Source organism: Anabrus simplex, chromosome 4, assembly GCF_040414725.1.
Source record: "Anabrus simplex isolate iqAnaSimp1 chromosome 4, ASM4041472v1, whole genome shotgun sequence".
NCBI lineage: Eukaryota > Metazoa > Arthropoda > Insecta > Orthoptera > Tettigoniidae > Anabrus > Anabrus simplex.
In genome coordinates, this window is record NC_090268.1 from 441,454,149 (window position 1) to 441,474,811 (window position 20,663).

At 40.9% G+C, this 20,663-nt stretch overlaps 1 protein-coding gene across 1 annotated transcript in view; it reads right to left on the reverse strand.

Moving 5' to 3' along the window:
* The window catches only part of LOC136872326 (opioid-binding protein/cell adhesion molecule-like), a 518,060-nt gene that overhangs the window by 16,249 nt on the left and 481,148 nt on the right, over positions 1–20,663 (reverse strand). Inside the window, exon 4 of the mRNA XM_068227439.1 lies at positions 10,936–11,072. Coding sequence (XP_068083540.1) covers positions 10,936–11,072 — 137 coding nt within the window. The remainder of the gene's footprint in view (positions 1–10,935; positions 11,073–20,663) is intronic.

A 20,663-nucleotide genomic window follows, 5' to 3' on the forward strand; every position in this document is an offset into this window, starting at 1 on the left:
TCGACAGGCCTGAAGATGGTTTTCCGTGGTTTTCCATTTTCACACCAAGAAAATGCCGGGGCTGTACCTTAATTAAGGCCACGGCCGCTTCCTTCCACTTCCTAGCCATTTCCTATCCCATCGTCACCATAAGACATATCTATATCGGTGCGACGTTAAGCAAAAAGGAAAAAAAAAGAGCTGACAGGTTATCAGTTTTTCAAGCCCATTCATACTTCACAATTACTTGCCATCAAGGCACAACTTACACAAACGAAACGGGGGTATCTCGTGCCCAACCTACTGGACCTTAGCAGAAAAGAACAGGTTAGGTAATTGGCCCGAAACACCAAGTTGATTGGAGGCGTGTACTAGCACTCCTAAACATGCATTCTTAAAACCTAAAAGGCACTAGGCAGATGGAAGAGGGGATATTCCCAGTCTATGGAGGTGACCTGTATAAGAAAGAAATTTAAAACATTAAAGAAGAAGAAAAAGACAGTTGCCAAAACGTAGTCACCTCAAACCAAAATGAAGGGGAGCTCGAGAGTATGCATCACTTTCTATCCCCGAATTACGGTTACAGATTTTATGAAGTTTTTACATAAGCCCTCAGAAAATTACATTTTTAGAAAAGTAGGTTACACGGTAAAAGTTTCGGACCTTTCCTGCGGGTTAAACTGCTGAGCTAGCAAGAAATAAAAATGTTAAACGGCCATCACCTTGCTGAAGAACTGCTGCCTGATGAAAGAGGCACCAACCGCTTCCTGCTTCACATATACACACTCAGTTAGATGTTATTCAAATAGCCAAGAGACGTGAAAATCCGCAGTTTATAAGCCCTCGGGGAAACTTAGAGACCTTTCATGAATAATCAAGCCACACCCACTCACTTTTATTGGCTAGCTTAAAGTTGCACACCAAATCGTAGAAGAAGCCTTTGATAGGCCGAAAATTAATTACAGAAATTAGGGATTGGCTGAATTCAAACCCGGCGGAAAGAAAAGATCAATATTGCCAGCCCACAAATGAACAAACATAATTTAGTGAAGAACAAACTTAAGAATACAAAATTTCTTCAAATAAAGTTCCTTCAATTCACACCAAGGTGCATGATCATAGTTTTTGTAGTGACATCTGTTGCAGAAAGTCCAAAATTCTTGATAAATGGTAAACAAAACTCGTAGAATTTTATACAGTACTGGAAACTTCACAATCACAAAATTAAGGAGGTGACATCTTCTGAGGAAAAGTTTAAGTAGATCTAGTTTCAAGTTCAGTGCTTCTCCTGTAGAGGGTTTATTGGCGCAAGATGTAAATGTGTGGCGTAGAAGTTTACCGCCCGGTATTATTATTATTATTATTATTATTATTATTATTATTATTATTATTATTATTATTATTATTTTTATACATCGAGTTGAGCCTCTATGGACTGCGTGGTAACAACCAATTTCATTTCGGTGTCTAGGTCTTGTTCTTGTTCCTGCCAGTATCTTCTGAGCCCAGCGACGAGTTCCTGTTAAGCTCTTCAGACAAAGGCCCTTTACGTCGCACCGACACAGATACGTCTTATGGCGACGATGGGATAGGAAAGGCTTAGGAATGGGCCTCAATTAAGGTACAGCCCCAGCATTTGCCTGGTGTGAAAATGGGAAACCACGGAAAACCATCTTCAGGGCTGCCGAGAGTGTGGTTCAAACCAGCTATCTCCTGATAACTGGATACTGGCCGTACTTAAGTGACTGCAGGTATCGAGGTCGGTATGATTATTATTATTATTATTATTATTATTATTATTATTATTATTATTATTATTATTATTATTATTATTATTATTATTATTATTTCGGCAAGCCCATTAATAGAGCGCGTTCGAACTTGTTAATTGGTTTTCGCCTTCCTCTTCTTCCAAAATATGTTCATAAATTCACAGTGTTTACCCTCCATTCTTCTGACCACCTTCTACCAGTCCTGCTGCTAGTTTTTCCATACATGTGTATATTATTTACCGAGATCCCTAAAACTTTGCGATTTCTCATGATTTCTTCCCCCATAATCAATTTATTCACGTCCCCTCTTGTTTCCTCCCACCAATTTATTCTCCTGTTTTGGGATTTTATTACACTGAAAAATCTCCTTGTGAGTCTCAAAATGTGTCGAACACTTTCAGTTATTATTGTCGTTCTCCGCTATTAGCTCCTGTCTTCGGAAGCGCGGTACTGCTTTACATTTACGACTCGCAAGAGGGTTGGTATGTCGTTAAAATATTACATGCGGATCACCTGGATTGCGGTTACATCACTTCGGGGTGAGGACACGACATTAATACTGCTACTATTATCAATAAATCGTTAGAAACTAAATCTGACCATCTTAAGTTGACCTCCCCTTCTCTTAGAGAATAGGAATTTTCGTGGTGTGAAAATGGGAAACGATGGAAAACCATCTTCATGGCTGCCGACAGTGGGGTTCGAATACGCTATTTTCTGAATTCAAGCTCTGCGCCGCTAACTCGCTCGGTGAACTGAAATTAGGAGCATCTCCTTCTTTAACGTTACATTTGTGTAGAACAATTCACAGAATTTTATTAGAATTTGAACCCAACGCATTCACTATGGAACTCCAGACTGAGTAGCTCAGATGATAGATTGCTGACCTTCTGAGCTCAAATTTCCTGGTACGATCCCGATTCATTGCGGTGGTATCTGAAGATGGCCCAAACCTCATATTTTATCGGAGCGTAAGGCAACTCCTGCTGGACAAACTTCTGGCACCGCTACGACGCCGAAAACTATAAACGTACATAGGACCTAAAGCAATAACATTAGTGTTTATTGGAGAATGCCAATCGTTTCTTATTCACTGTTCCTATCTGTTGCTCTGATAATCAGTGTTGTAACTTGTCTTCAATTCAGTCTCTTTTACGTCGCACAGGCACAGATAGGTCGTATGGCGACGATTCGATAGGAAAGGCCTAGGAATGGGAAGGAAGCGACCGTGGCGTCAATTAACGTACAGCCCCCGCATTTGCCTGGTGTGAATATGGGAAACCACGGAAAACCGTTTTCAGGGCTGCCGACAGTGCGGTTCGAGCCCACTATCTCCCACACCTATGATCACAGCTGCGCGTCCCTAACCGCACGACCAACTCGCCTGGTAATTTGTCTTCTACCACAGCCGTATCCTCCATTTAAGACGCAGGGAATATGTCATCCTTTGTCCCGGTAATGTAAATTGAAGATTGAAGATTCGTTCTATTGGTGCATTAGAAATTTTTGCTCTCTCATACTTAGTTTCCCTCTCCGGACTCGAATGGGTCCAATGCTGCGGCTGCTTCAGGCACTCTTCGTCAATATGCATGGCACAGAGACACATTCGACCAGTCCGCATGCGGCATCAAAGAGATATTATTTTTCCATCTAACGACAGCAAAATATCATTTGATATTCGTTCTCTTGATTGCTTTCTGGAGAGTCCAACCAGTTGAATATGTTTGTGCTGGCTGGATGAGCGGTATTCAGAGAACTGTTTAGGTAAATATGCGCCTTTGTGGGGGAAAAACATTCAGCGTTTATTACGAGGAAGAGATACTGTGATCCTCTCAACTGTGGTTTCAAATTCGATAGCATTCCTGCGGACGCTCCGATATTCACACTTTTATTGTCAAAAGGATATGCTAATAATTAATTAGAACAAGTCAGTAATTATTACGTGATACATAGAAAAACAGCAGATATCCTCCGTGGCTCATGCGCCAGTGCACTGCCCTCTCACCGCTGGAAAATGTTTTCCTCCGGGAACTCAGGTTTTACCTGTCATCTTTCATTCCAGCAACATTCTCCAGTATAATTTCATTTCATCTGACAGGCGTTAATCATTGCCCCAGAGGAGTGCGACAGACTTCGGTAGCCGGCACAATTCCTATCCTCGCATGACTAGGGCATTCATTCCACTCGTGACCCGGTCGAATTACTGGAAGCAGGCTGTGAATTTTCATTTCCAGAAACACAGGCACGTTAACGTAACTCGAGGTCACCTTCAATACCTCAGAAGATAATTCATATATAGTTGGTCAAATGTGACAGCATATGGGTAATCCCGGCTGGGACAAAAAGGATATGATCCAGCAGTTCCAAAGAGGTCAGTTAGCGGTGGTTTTAACGTTTGAATACTGTGTTAATTATGGTTCAATCACTGCATATATTAATATATAAGTATTGTCTCCTTATGTTGCCATCTATTGTACCTAGGTCTTCCTTCTGATTCTCTTGGTTGGCTTCCCTGAATCTACGATATAGACCCGCGTATGAATCAGCTATCGGGAATGGGTCGTAAGTTCACGAATGCGTTAATTGTTGAGAGATTTTTACGCTACGTCTGAAAATTCCCCAATCATTACAATGTAAGTGGCCCGTTCTTTGATACTAGCTACGTGCATGGTATTTCAGTAAATTTTAGAACTTAGGTTTAGAGATGACTTTGATCAAAACAATAGTAAATTTAGATAAAAGTTATGAGCATTTCACACCAAATATGTAACCACAGATGATACCTGGTGTTAGGCAACACTTTATACCATTCCCGAGCAAGTTGGCTGTGTGGTTAGAGGCGCGCAACTGTGGGCTTGCATTTGGGAGATAATGCGTTCGAACCCCACAGTCGGCAGCCTGGAGGATGCTTTCCGTGGTTTCCCATTTTCGTACCAGAAAATGCTGAGGATGTACCTTAATTAAAGCCACGGCCGCTTCATTCCCACTCCTAGGCCTTTCCTCTCCCTTCGTCTTCGTAAGATCTGTCTGTGTCGATGCGACGTAAAGCCAATGGTAAAAATGAACTCACCCTAGTGTTGTCTACAGAAGAATGCGAGAACATTGTCAATATACCTAGTATTACATCAGCCATTATTTAGTTTCCTGGGACAAGTTTCTCCCTAGTTTCGGGTGCCAATAGAAGCAAGGAATGATGACATGGTGTTTGACTAATACTAGATGGTATCAGGGATTACACTGTAATACCTTGAAAAGATAAGAACATAATTACCCTCTGGAACGTTGCGTGATCTGAGAACACAACCCTGTCAGACATTATTCTATAACCTTGTAAAATTCCATTTGTTGTCTTTGAGATTGTTTTAAAAGTATGCCAAAAACGAAAGATATCATACCACTATTAACTTTTAACAAAAATGAACCGTTGAACCATATAAAGGTTTCTCTCTATTTTCTCTTCTCCATCTTCGTTCAGACCTAAGGCCCTGCCACTTCATCCTTCGCCCACTGCGGATTACCGTAACAGAAAACATCCACAGTTCTGGCGTTTCAGGCAAGCAAATCAATGTTGAAAATATCGTACGGTTATTAGCTATGAATTTAACGTAAATAAATTATATTAAGGTATGAGAATATATACTTTATTGATTCCTAAAGATTACAATAGTTTTCTTAATCATCGTTATCCGGTCGAGCAGGTTCGTAGTTTGCCTTTTTCTACAACTACCAACGCTAATGTGAATCAGTGCATTGTTTCACTTAAGCACCAATAGGTGCGCTAATGTGAGTCAATACAGAGATTCATTTAAGCCTATATAACTACATTCGGTGTGGATATATTTCAAAATATAAAAAAACGCCTGAAGATATTGACTCAAGGAACACATTCCTTTTCTTTCTTAATCTTTTACCCTCGAAGGTTGGTTTTCCCTCGGACTCAGCGAGGGATCATGCCCCTACCGCCTTAAGGGCAGGGTCCTTGAGCTTCAGACTATGGATCAGGGGATACAACTGGGGAGGGTGACCAGTACCTCACCCAGGCTGACTCACCTGCTATGCTGAACAGGGGCCTTGCGGGAATGGGAAGATTGGAAGGGATAGACAAGGAAGAGGGAAGGAAGCGGCCGTGGCCCTAAGTTAGGTAACATCTCGGCATTTGCCTGGAGGAGAAGTGGAAAATCACGGAAAACCACTTCTAGGATGGCTGAGGTGGGAATCGAACCGACCTCTACTCAGTTGACCCCCCGAGGCTGAGTTGACCCCGTTCCAGCCCTCGTACCACTTTTCAAATTTTGTGGCAGAGCCGGGAACCGAGCCCGGGCCTCCGGGTGTGGCAGCTAATCACACTAACCACTACACCACAGAGCCGGACAAGGAACACATTACAGAAATAATTATGTAAATACGTTCATTTGGCTAGGATTTTAATAAAAAATGAATACAGAATCAAGCGATTTTAAGCAGGCCGAAAGTGATTTTCGAAATTTGCTTTTTTATTTTGATATAGCTATCCAAGACTCTCGATTCGGAATAATTCCGGGCCCTTCAGCCCTTTAACTTTCGGCACAATTTGGGAAATTGTGTGTTTCGTGGTGTGGGGACCCGCACCTTGTTTGTTAAGAAATGTTTCCAACGTAGTAACATAGTAATGGTTTTCGGTACAGCAGGGCGGTTCATCACAGATGATTAAGTATCAGGTAGAAAACTCGGGACTGCAACGGGTAGGCCATTTTGAATACACTTCTAACACATCCGATGCATCAAATTTTAAAATCAGTAATAGAAAAATTCTTCAAGCGATATGTGGTAAATTGTATAGGTGGAGATATATTTGAACTGAAAGGTAACGAGATTCCTCTGTTTCTTTTCCTTCTTCCTGTGTCGTCAGTTTACCGAATGTTAGAAATGATGATGGAGAAATGCTTCCCAAATTAAGGCTGCGGTGTCATGGTGGTCAAATCACTGACCAAAGTTTTACGCACAGGAAAGCCTCGTCCACCTACCTCCACGTTTTCCGTATCTTTTCGCTTCTATGATCAGTGGGGAAAGGAATTTAGGCACTAATAGCTTAGAGTACAAATGTATTCAACCAAGGAACAAGTATCTGCTAGCCCGCACAACAGGTCTGCAGTGAGATTTACATAAATATTAGCTATCTGAACTATCCGAACCCCTAACATGTATGCAACTCATATACATAACTGTAGTGCAGCTAGATGATACTTGCGCCTTGTTCAAATACTCTTTCTATACAACCAATTAGGGCCTGCAATTCTATCGGTACTGATCAGCTGTGTTTGTCGCATGGCGTCTCAGAGATGCCATTTAATTTTCGAGGCGTGAGCACGAGTAATGATTGAATAAATTTTAGGACATTTTGAAAGAATGAATATACATTATTGAATCTAATTTATTGTTATAAAACCAACTAACAATGGGCGTTAGGCAATATAATTATAGGAACATAAAATGTCTCTCTGACATAACAAAGGGGCACAGCTCTACACACGTCTAATCGCTAGCTCAAATCTCATTTGTATTTGTGTGGTTATATTTTTTCTTGCAACTTGTAAGTCTAGTACGCCAACTGGGGTCTTCAATTCACGGCATTTCCAGTCAGTGGCCTTGATAGTTCCTTTGAAATGAGAGAAATAATTCAGTGTGGTGTCCCTCAGCAGCGGTGCGACCACTCCAGGTTTAATAGCGGTACATAATTATTGGTTCAATCGTAATGCAGTTTATAACACTTCCTTCGATACAATATTCACTGCGCTTCGACCACTCGGGAGTATCTGGATGTTAATATTTTCAAACAGTCTTGCACGAGAATACAATTGGCCGCGGATGAAACTGGTTCGGGTATGTGGAATGCCATATTTTTAAGAGTTTGTTTATTGCTAGTGATACAGAAGGTTAGTCGACCTGATACCTTCCCGTCTGTGCGTACGTCGATTGTTTTCTCATAGCAGCTCTTAAGTTATTAGGAGCGTTCTGCCATCTGCTGAGTAGGCTATATTCAGAAGCAGGGGAAGGTCAAAGTAATCAAAGATTATCTAGCAGAGAATATTATTCTTCCAACATCAGATGAAATGTATACTCTCAGTCTTGACAGGTGCTAATCAAGCATGGCTGCATGCAATCACATTACTAAGGATTAAAATAACAAAAATCAGAATATTAATGAGTGTTTCTCGCTTAGCAACCTAATGAGTACAGAGGATACTCTGGATTAGGGTAAGCCATTTTCTGCAATTTTTGGAGTGGTCATTTAGTGACTTAATTTCTTTCTTTCTTTCTTTCTTAATCCGTTTACCCTCCAGGGTTAGTTTTTCTCTCGGAGTCAGCGAGGGACCTCACACCTACCGCCTCAACGGCAGTGTCCCTGAGCGTGAGAGCTTCGGCCTAGGTATACAACTGGCAAGGAGGACCAGTACCTGTACAGGCGGCCTCACCTGCTTTGGACAAGGAAGAGGGAAGAAAGTGGCCGTGGACTTATATTAGGTACCATCCCAGAATTTGCCTCGAGGAATAGTGGGAAACCACGGCAAACCCCCTCGACGATGGCTGAGCTGGGAATCGAACCCAATTTTACTCAGTTGACGCACCGAGGCCGAGCAGATTTCGTTCCAACCCTCCTACCAATTTTCAAATTTCGTAGGAGAGCCGGGAATGGAACCCGGTCCTCTGAGGGGTTGCAGATAATTACGCTAAACATATCAATATCTGACGATTCACCAGCAGGTGATTCCGGAGAGAGTAAAAATAATAATAAAGCAAATCAATTCAGAACAGTGGACGGACTAGACATTTTTATCAAACCTTTAAAATATATAAATAGTACATGAGCTATATATGTTCAAAAACAATGGGTGCTGAGTCAGATTTTTCCCACGGGGTCATTTATCCCTAGTTGAGTAGTAAGGCTATGTAGGTACGAGAACGAGGTCATTGACCCCTATTTGAGTAGTAAGGATATGTATGTTCTAGACCATTGAACACACAATAGCGTCATAAACTTGCGTACGAGAACAAGCCTAACCTCACAGACTCCATTGGATGGGCCTAATTGGTCAGGGAATTATCCGGGGTGCCTTTGACCCCCTAGGTGACGTTATGACGTTATACGCATACGTACGAGGGAAATTATAACCTCACTGACCAACCTGGAGTGTTTTACTGCTATGTGAGGTTATGACGTCATACCCTTACGTTCGAGGGCAATGCTAAATTTATGGGCCAATTTGAAGGAGCCGAATCGATCGGGCGTCCATGGAGGAGCCACATATCGGTTATGTGACTTGCACGAACGCTATCCTAACGTCACACACAGGCTTTCCGTTGTTTCTTTCGTATCTGAACCAGAATACGCGAATTCGTTCAACACTTCTTCTTTTTATTTTTATTTGACTTGTTATATCTGAATGCTGCATATCCACCGTAACCTCATAAATATAAATGCTCCACGTTTCCTTTCTCTAAACATTAGCTTTGGCATTGTTGTAGAAGTATGAGCAATTTCTACTTCCTCTCATGTCAGCACCTAATGTGAAGAGAATTCTGAGTCCTGTGGATCCATCAGTCATAAACACCGCTATTGTTCGCAACTATGAAAAGGAATCTGAGTTGGAAGACGAGAAGTGGTATGAACAAGATGCACTAGATGAAAGAGGGCAAGATGAATCGCTGAGGTTTTATGTGAAAAATATTGCAGTGAAGTGGGGAAAGGAAAGGCGCAGCCTCAATATTCGAACCTGTAGGTACAATCTAATAACACAGGCGCAATGTGTGGCGCCTAAGTTCAAAGTAGGTGATATTTATTAACATTGTTAGGGATTTAATATGTGACATTGAAAGTACACGTTTGTCTTAATCTTCATATTATGTAAAGTAAATCATTTTATCCATTACATAAATAATGCACATAGCTACCATGAACACTGCTCTAGGGTTAAGGATAGAATGAGTCCATGTCATCGTAGGACATACTTGCTTGTTGTTTTAAGGGGCCTAACATCGATGGTCATTGGCCCATACTCTAATTGAGGAGTGACTGTTGTAAAGGTGGTAGGATTTCCACTTGAAATTTTTTAAAACCTATTTCGCCCACATGCATTACAGTAGTTGAATACTGTCGAAAGCCTTGAGAAATTGAGGCCAGAAAGATGAAATTCCTTAAAAGTAATAACATTCTCGATCATTGTAACGTTCCATATGCCTTTTAGAATAGAATAGAATACAATACAATAGAAGAGAATAGAACAGAATAAGTCCAGATACATGGCTTAACGGTTAGCGTACTGGCCTTTGATCATAGGGGTCAGGGATTCGGTAAGCGTCAGGGTCGGAAATTTTAACCATTATTGGTTAATTTCACTGGCACCGTGAGTAGGTGTATGTGTCCTCTTCATATTAATTTCCTCCTCATCACGACACGCAGGTCGCCTACGGGAGTAACATCAAACGGCCTGGCACCTGGTGAGCCGAACATGTCCTCGGACACTCCCGGCACTTAAGGCCATACTCCATGTAATTTTTTCTAAATTTCAATTATTAAAAAGGATCTATTTTTGTCCTAGCCATTAAGAGAGTTGTTTTAGTTTAGGACAACATGTATATTATTTTATTATTAATTAGTGCGAGTATTTGTTATATTACGAGAACGTGCGGTTTTCTCCTTAGCTTAACACAGACATTGTGAATTAACTGAGTGATTGTACGATTGAATGAATGGAAGGATGGATGACTGCGTGCCTGAATGAGCTGCTCGTGTATGCATGAATGAACAAACACTCCTCTCTCCCAGTCCAAGAGAGTCACCAAACCGGGAGACAGAATTCATAATTAAATCAGTGATTGTATGAGTTGAATGCTCTCAGTCTTCATCTACGGAGCCCCAGCAAGTAAGGTGAAGCCATCCCAATGAGGTTGTATAAGTGAATGTACGAATGAACTCTCGCGGTCACGGATATCCCCTCGTGCCGTTCATTATACGTTTCCTTGCGTTTTTCAACAACTTTCTTAGGGTGAAAATAGCGCCTTTTGAAGAAAGACTTCTCAGTCCTGTATGAAATTTAATCTGGACACATGGTCATATTTACTGTATTAGTACGGATTTAGCAGCTAGGAACTACAGTCGTTAAACTATAATATTACTACAAGCAATATCGAAGTTAGTGGCACTTACCATTGAGGATATGCACTGCTACAGTGGCTGACGCCACATTCCCTACTGCGCACGTGTAGTTGCCGGAATGTCTCTTCTGCGCATGCTCCAGTGTGAGCGTGGACACCACTGTGCCAGAAGCAAGAGTTGTGTTCACGCTGAAAAGAGAAAATGAACTTCCTGTGAACAAGCCTATATCTACAGATCAAATTGAACAAGAAATAGTGAGGAGTTAAATGGCTATGGTTTTGTTGGTGATATGCTTATAATTTCTTCCAATTACTCCTGACATTTAAATTCGAATATAACAGAACACTATAGGGAAAATTCTTGTAACAAGCAGTCGAAACCAATTATCAAAGTAGGTCTACAATGAAGGTTGGAACAAGCTTCATATTTGTTGTGTTGCATATTGAATCTATCTCAACGTTTCAGCTACTATTAACATTTTGATTTCTACACACCGCAATTGCAGCACTGACACTTACTAGAAGCCAGTGCAGAGTGTTGCTATTTTGGTTTAAGTGAGATACATCGTCTAAAACGTCATTGTACTACTTCTACTAGAGGTGCATCTTTTCTGATCTTCTGAGAGTTTGAGCAAATACTTAAAAATGTTCTGTAGTCTTCTGTTCACAGAAAGAAAGCAATATAACTTCATGAAATGTATCTCGCCATGTGAAAGCATGGCTGACCTGTTCGAACCATGCATTTCCAGCTGCTAAAGTTGCATGTGAAATAAACTGAATAAAGTACAAGAAGATGCAAAATGTTATTTCAATTCTATTATGAAATCTAATTGAAAGTTATTCACTGAAGAATGATTTATAATGGGAGATGTTCAATATATTTGTCAATGTTTTTGAAATTATTTAAGGAAAATGTAGGTAAACAACTAATAAGGGATCTGCCACCTGCACAACAGCCCTAAATGAAGATCAGAGGTGATTGATTGACTGATTGATTGATTGATTGATTGATTGATTGATTGATTGATTGATTGATTGATTGATTGATTGATTGATTGATTGATTGATTGATTGATTGATTGATTGATTGATTGATTGATTGATTGATTGATTGATTGATTGATTGATTGATTGATTACCACTCGTTACACAAGAAAGTGAAAGCGACAAATGCTACTGCTATTGGTAAAAGTAAAGACGACTTAAGTTAACGGCAATGGCTGGGAAACAGAAGATTTTCATCCTGTTGGTTATTGTGTCGATTGTAGTAATACGGGCTTACATGAAACCTTTGACAACGAAACAAGATGTACAGAACCCATAATTCTACGGTGATAAATGATTGCAGATATTTATTTCAGCTAAAATAACTTTTCTTAGAGTAGCCATGTTTTATTTCTAGAGTCTCTCTTCCTCAGTGGGAACAAAACTCACCGCAGCGAGCAAGCCACCCGCTCGTGACATGCCGGGACACTTCGGTTGATTTCGAGTACTGGCTAATTTAACAATTTAGGAAAATCCTTCACAAGGTGATATTTTGGCGACATAGTTAATCCAGGAATAAATGACTGAAATTATTAATAAACATTCAATGAAGCTAGAATCCACAGGGTGAATTTAGATGCAATTGAGCCTGGGGAGAAGTTGGCGTCCGTACTGGCGGATTTGCGGCACCTGTAAAGGTCATATCATGAGAAAGCGCGCCAAGTTACATGTCAGAAATGAATTTATTACGCCCGTTGTAAGTATGGGAAAAATATAAAAACATCACCATTGTGAATTGCAATTTTAGTGGAAATTTTGGAATAAATGTCAAGAAGATTGGTCCATCGCTTGTGAAATTATAGGATTGCACCACCAGGCTTCATGATCGGAGTGGCGTCACCTCTAGTTTTATAAAAGGAAAATTAAAATGCGAAGTTTAAATAATGTGTTAAAATTATTTGAGATATTGTTCTAACTGATTAAAGTTAGGAATGTTATAACGATCATACAGTCGATGTGAACATTACAAATTCGAATATCCCATGAGTTCAGAAAAATAATCGAAATAGTATTATTATTATTATTATTAATAATAATAATAATAGTAGTATTTACAGCAGGATAAAATTGTCTATGTTAAAACAGGTATTTAACAGTAATGTTGATTAAGATTTGCGTTCGTTTCGAAATCGTGTGAAGCCCGACAAAGTTATATTTATTCATGGGAAGTTAATATTTGTGACACCGTGTATTTTGTGATATAGGAAATCACGGTGTGTTGTTTTGTCCTTGAGGTTCGAAAGATGAAATTAAATGAGTGAAAAGATTCTTATAAAATTGTTCGTCATAGGAGTATCGAGGTTTGAAGAAATGGATGTGTCGAAATGAAATGTTATAAAAATAGTTGTGTAGCCGTTGATGTCATATGAAGCCTGTATTTCATGAATAATGCCGCCGTGATGATAGGCGATGGAGAATAATTTTTTAGACAGGCTACATTTGTCGATGGCGAAGGTTTTTTGAGACAGCCTGTATATTAAATGTGATATTTCTGAGGCAGGCTGTATATGAGGTTCCGTTAGCAATCCGGAACAGCTGACTGATTTGATGATGGTCAGATTTGAAGTGAGTGCGTTGTAACGCCTATTATGATTTCAAGACAAGAACTCCCCGTGATAAACAATTTCTGTAGAAGATTGTAGCTCTTGGCAGTTAAGTCCAAATGAAGATTTATGTAAAATTAGCATAGTACATGTTATAGTAAGTGACTTCACGAACAGAAGGGCATTCTGAAACACGGTTGGTGTTATTTCATTATTGTAACAAACTTTCATTCAGTATATTTTTATTACGATACGAAATGATCATTAAATCGGAAACATTGTGGGATGAGATATTGGACGTTATTAAAGTGATAGTTTGGCCCTATAGATTCAATGAATTTCGCTTCACTGGATAGTTCGTGGATAGAGATGTTTGGAACTGTGAGATTGTAGGCGATTTGGGCCTCACACTAGAATTACATTGCGGATTTTGCGATGGCGATGATTATTATTTTGGCGATATTTACGTAAAGTTAGACTAGTGCTGAATTTATTATTATTTTCCCAAACTTTACTGTGTGTGTTGAGATCCTGTTTGAGTCGTGGATTGTGTAGCCGCGCGTTATTAATTTTTCATTTCACGTTTTACTAACGAGAAGGGACTTAGTTACATTTCCAGACTTTTGTTCATACTGTGGCTAGCTTCGTTTCATTGTGTTCGAGTTTCGACCAGGCTTCAGGGTAAATATCAGCAATTATGTTTGAAGTTACGATTTTGCCTGATACTGTAGAGGATGGGTAGACATCCCATTTTCCGCTCGATAACGGATTTTGGACATTGCGCGTATCATAGGTGTACACGGATGAGGCTCGACGACAGGATTAGGGTGTCGTCTGCATTAGTCAAGTCTTAGGTTAGGTGTTTTGCGAAGTGACTTGAACGATGGTAGTGTCTGCAGTAGTGTATGTAATTCGAAGAGTGTTAGCAAAGTAATATTGAGACCATATTTCGGCACAATCCTTACCAGCTAAAAGGTGTTTACATAAGAGTATGGGACCACTAGTGGAATAAACGTGAGGGTTGTCCAGCATGGATACTGAGCTAACGGAGATTGATTATTACCGCTGTTAGCCACGCACGTTCGAGTTCATTGAACTTTAGTATTTTTCATTTCATTTCTTGACTTAATTAGTTTATCCTTCAGATGTCTGATATGCTTTGATAGTGTGCCTGTTGACACTTAGCTGATTTATGTGAGACTTGAGTTACGAATGCTGCTTCGATTCGTCAGCTGTTAATTTATTTTATTTTCAATTTTCGTTATTTAATTTTATAATAGGTGAGACTTTGGTCTATCAGTTCCTTGTAGTTAGTCTTTTGAGACAAACATAGGTAGACGGATTTGTAATGGTAGTCATAATAGCGAGAATGGAAAGACTTCATTTGTGATTTCCTTCGGTATTTATTTATTTTATTTTATCGTGTGGGCTTGTAAGTGTATTAAACTTAACATAACCGTTTATAACCTGAGATTTGGTTTTGTAAGAATATTTTCAAGTGATTTACCATTTTTTCTTTAACTTCAGTGTTTAGCATTTCTTCTAAATGCGTGATGAATAAGTGTATCCTGCATTTCGCAGTTTTTGTTCCTTCAGAACGACGTAACGCAAGATCCTCTCGGATCGAGTTGTTGTTGGTTCCTTCTGAACAGCTGTTTGGGTGATGCACGTTTCAGCATCGCGATTATTTTATAACTTAAGGGTGTCACGAGATGGCAATATATGGTGGAATTATATTTTCAATTATGAATGCTGCTGTTAATTTGTAGTGATCACCATGCTTTCTAGTAACATTTCGCAACCTATCCAAAGCATCCGATAGTCAATTTGGTTCGATTAAGGGTCCATTCGGCGGGCGTTCCCTTTTATGACAGGGTATTAGACTTGTGGATAACCTTAATTAAATGTAAATCTGGAATTCTGCTTGTTGAAGGTCATATTTTCCACGGATCGTGTGGATTAATTCTCAGTTATCGTTTGGATCAATAGGTGCCCGATTTTCAGGTTTTCATTTTCGTTTTTCTTCTTTTCGCTGTCCACTTGTTTATGATCTTTATGAAGAAAGTACTTCGATAAACATAAATGCAATGCAATGTGACTGCATTTAAACGTTAAATAGGCCTAATTAAAATATTTTTGATGAATGAATTTATAAACATAATTTTTTGCATTTGATAATTTAATAAAATTTAGTAAGCACATATTTGCTCCTCATTTCAAGTAGTTAGGCTCTCTTCTGAACACCATCGTTTGGTCAAGATCGTGACCGAAATATACCCGCTACGACCCCAAGATTTAGGAGTTCGATATTGCTCTATTGCAGCAGCTGTGGCCGACCAACAATGGAACGGTAAGTTCAAGGGTTCAGTACTGGTGTCTTTTTACGAACATGCAGACAAGTGAGAAACGATGTTTCTATAAGGTCAGCATTGGTGGGATAGTAGATAAATAAATACTCGTTTGGTAGCTTTTACACTAGGATTTATTACCTCTAATAACTCAATTACACACGTTAGCGCTGTCTCTCAGTCCTCACTATTCAGTCGCATCAAGTGTTTCTGTTACAAGCTAAGCAGTTACGCTACACATTCAGATGCATACGTACTGCATGCTATCACTTATATCCTAAAACAGTTCAGGATTTAGCTTGCAGTACATTTTTAACGACCACACTGTTACAATTTAAGCGCACGCACAACTGTCTAACAAGTCCGTATGAGATGCACGGTTCACAATAACACGTGAGACTTTGAAAAACGTTTTCCTTTGTGTATAGTTCTGACTAGTACGTCAGTGTGTGAGAATAGCAAGTGTACATACCCGCCTCTTGGTCACGTCAAGTCTACAGGTCGATTGTGTAGGAGAGGTAGTAATAAACATTTTCCCTGTTTCTACGTGTCGAGTCGTCTTTTTTTATTCCAAACCTCTCTGCTATGTTCATACCGCGTAAAAATAATTTCGTCTGGGTATTTCTAACCGGGTGCTGCCCTTGTAAGGCAGACCCTGCGAAGAGAGTGGGCGGCATCTGCCATGTGTAGGTAACAGCGTGTTATTGTAGTGAAGGATAGTGTTATGTATGGCCTGTGAGTGCAGGGATGTTTGGGCAGCTCAAACACTCAGTCCTCGAGCAACTGGAATTAACCATTGAAGGTTAAACCTCTGACTCGCCCGGGAATAGAACCTGTGACCTCTGAACTGAAGCCCAGTACTCATAGCATTCAGCCAAAGAGTCGGACTTCATATTGCGTGGTGCTGTTGATGGTGATTCGTGCACCGGGTGAGCAAGTTAAACCTTGACCAGATTCCTTGACGTTATTCGACATAAGTATGCTACGTACCGACGCCGAGTTTCACCATCTTCCTGCCTCATTATCAACATCGTCAAACATCCAGACACGCAGATTGTCAAAGGACATCGATTAGAAAGATCAGGTGAGCTGTGTATTTTCTCCGACACTCCAGACACTAAAGTCTAAATAATTTAAAACAACCAAGTCCATACTTCGTATTATGCACGTTATGTAAGAGTTAGGTGAATAAAGGTTCTTGCTATTTTATTGAATCTCTTCTTTTGAACATTTTCTTTGTTCCCACCTGAGCTTTTTAAAAAAAGTTCCAAGTATGAGGGGCGATCACAAAGCTTTCGTTCGACGGCGTGGAATGCTGAATTGGAATGCAAATCAGGCAAAATCGCCGTGGGTATTGGGGCACTCATCCCACCGACGCACCAGGTTAAAGTTCCCCGTGTGGGGACACTCCGTGTGTTGCGGCGTGATGAAGTCCGCGACGGCCTGCTGCACATCCTCGTCTGACAGGAAGCTTCGACCCTTCAGTCTGATGTCAAGATCGATTGTCAACACATGAATGGTTATGAGCCGGTCCACCCAAAACGCCCTCTTGTTGTTGTCCGTAATGGATGAGGCTGGCTTCCCAGATCGACCGGCGCCTTGTGTAGAAACGCAACCCGCACGGATCTTAGTGCACCATTCCACAATTGTAGTTTTCAAGGGACATCTGCCCGGTGTATGTCCTTAGGCAGCCAATATCATAATAACAACACGTTGGTCCTGTTTGGACACATTTGGTAATAACTTTACCATAGTTCACGTGGCCGCATTTAACGCTCGCACCTCGTCACGACACGACTGCCACACTAATCCCTTTGCCTACATGTCTGTGCTTAATACCCGCATTGGAGTCGAGGTACGTCGAATGTCCGCTGCAGCGATGCCCTCAAACCGATCACGCCTCATAATAATTATTACTTATTGGCGCCCCGCCCCATGCATTTCTCTTGATACCCTTTACAAATTTGTCTTTCCTTGAGAATTTGAGATGGAAAACCTTCCGTAAACGGATAACATTCACTCCTGTATCTCAGACATATTGCACGAAATATTAGGCATTAAAGGCAAGGCGATTAGAATTACGACTGTGCCGTTTTACTTTGAGCTCAAGGACCATTGAACATAGCATGATTGCGGTGGTGGTCTTACTGTTTCCCCCAGAACTGCAACACGGTGACTATTCTGTGTTAACTTAATCAAAGGAAAATATAGAAGAAGTTCCATCATTCGCAGAATTAAGGTATCGGAAGACAAAATGGAAATAAGCTCACCGGACAAAAAATTAATCACCCTAGTGCGCACACACAGATGGATCGTTAAGCCTGCATAGATGGCGTAGCGAACGAGTCCTGTGCTCAACCGCACGAGCATTGTACCAGTGTGAGCACAAGTCTCTAGCAATCGGTGAAACATTGAGGTTCCAAGCGGACATGGGTAGATGTAAGAATGTGACAGAGTTGCGAAAAGTGGCAATCGCTTTTGGCTGTGCCCATGGCCGTACGGTGCGTTAAGTTGCTGGTGTTTCGCAGCGGACTATTCAACGTGACTGCAAGCAATGGTATACTACCCGTGCCTAGGAAACACGACGTCAGAATTGTACTCGTAAAAATTCCTGGCTGAGAGGGACCGGACAAACTTTTCACGGCTTTTGAATCATTATCGCTTCCAAACGCGACAAGAAATGCTGAAGTCAGTGAATGAAGTTCTATTCCAACCTGCTAGAGAAAGAAAATTACGACGGGATCTGAATGCAATGAAGATACTGATAGTGTCACCTCGCGAGAGATCTTTGCACATAAAGCTATACGTCTTCAATGGGCTGGAAATCATCGAATGAGGACAGCAGCTGACTGGCGGATCATAATGTAATCTGACGAGTACGTTGTTGACTATATTCCAATGACGGACGTCGTCGAGTACACCGAAGGCCAAACGAAGCATTTCATACCGGACGTGTGCAAAAATCAGATTCAAGCCGGATATGGGTATGTGATGTTTTGGGAGTGGTTTTCGTATCATGGATTGGACCCGCCCACTGAGGTGACCACTAACATGAACCAGCATGTTTACTTAAACTTTCTGAATAATCGGGTGTTGCCTTTTAGTCAACATCTGCATGATGAATATGCTACTGATACCCCGATTTTTAAGATGGCAGCAAATTTCATTGAACAAGAAGCATATGTGATTGGTTTTATGGACCCTCCGTCACTCTGTTACATCTCCATTGGCCTACACAATCACCTGACGTGAACCGCATTGAAAATCTGTGGGACGTGTTGGAACAGCGGGTAAAACTTCAACATCATCATCCCCGCAATTTGGTGGATTTGGGCGATCAAATCCTCCGCTAGTCGCTTAGCCTGGATGAGACATACCTGCACAACCATGTGGACTCTCTTCCTAACCAAATCCAGGCATTTATCAAGTCCGGATACACGATATTAAATGGTGCTTATAATGATTTCTACACGGGTGATTTTAACGCTTTTCTTGTGAGCTAACCAACAAGAGCGAGAAAATTAAAGTCCTCCTATGCTGGACACTCAGCACGGACCAAGAGAGTTCGCTTGGAGAAAGTGAAATTGAGGGGTCTAGCACAAGGAAGAAAGTCAGACTCAGATAAGGTCGCTGCAGTCACCAATCCGCTCTTCGAGTTGGAGAGTTCATGGGGGTTGTGATCGCGCAGCTCATCATGAATCATGGATTATGGAGAGCCTTTATTTCCTCCAGTATTTCCTATTTGTGTAAAGAATGTAATAATAGTTACCTTGCAGCTTGAATCATTTTCATTATAATAAGAGCAGTGTGGCACCACATAGTAGAAACTAGAGGCGAGGTGACGGCTAATAAAGTGGGCTCTATCTACGTGCCTGAGCACTATCTAAGGCACTGCCGCCTCTCGGGACCCATTACAACACACACGTGCTATAAAGTGCATATTAATGCTCGGTGAAGAGCGATACCACCAACGGGCTGTTGCCTGGTAACCGCACTCTGCTTCTGTGTTATCTACTCCACTCGATTAGTGTTTCTTCACGACTACTTCCAGAAACTTGAAGTCCCAGACATCTACCTAGTAAGTATTTAATTATAAGTGGCATTGAATATCTTATTATGAAAATGTAATTAGCCGACACCCCAGAGACTCGGGCTCGATTCCTGGCTCTATCACGAAATTTTAAAATATTTTCCAGGACTGGAACGGGATCCACTCACCTCGGGACTTAATCTGAGTATAGGTGGGGGGGGGGGAGAGTTCGAATCTCACCTCAGCCATCTTAGAAGTGGTTCTCCCTGATTTCATATTTATTCTCCAGCAAAGTACCGGGATAGTACAGAATTTAAGGGCATAGCCATTTCTTTTCCTCTTCCTTGTCTGCGGGACAATTGTTTCAATATTTTCGTCCCACTGACCATATTTAGGCAGTTTTCGCAGACGCAGGGGTACAGGAATTCTTGTACCGACATGGGGCTGACATATTTGAGCACCTTGAAATACCACCGGATTGAAACAGAATCGAACCTGTCAAGTTGATTTAGGAATACAAATCACTACATATTCACGGAAGTCTGTCCGTGTGATACATGAAATTCTCAGGAAACAGAAGAATATCGAGCAATATCCTCTAATTAAGACAAAGTTTTCAGTCGTGAAAGAAGTGTACGGTTTGATTTAAAAAAAAATTGATAGTTCTTATGGTGACGTGGGATACGAAAGGCCTAGGAGTGGGAAAAAAGCGGCCGTGGCCTTCTTTAAGATACAACCCAGCATTTGCCTGGTGTGAAAATGTGAAATCACGGGAAACCATCTTCAGGGCTGCCGATAATGGGGTGAAACCCAC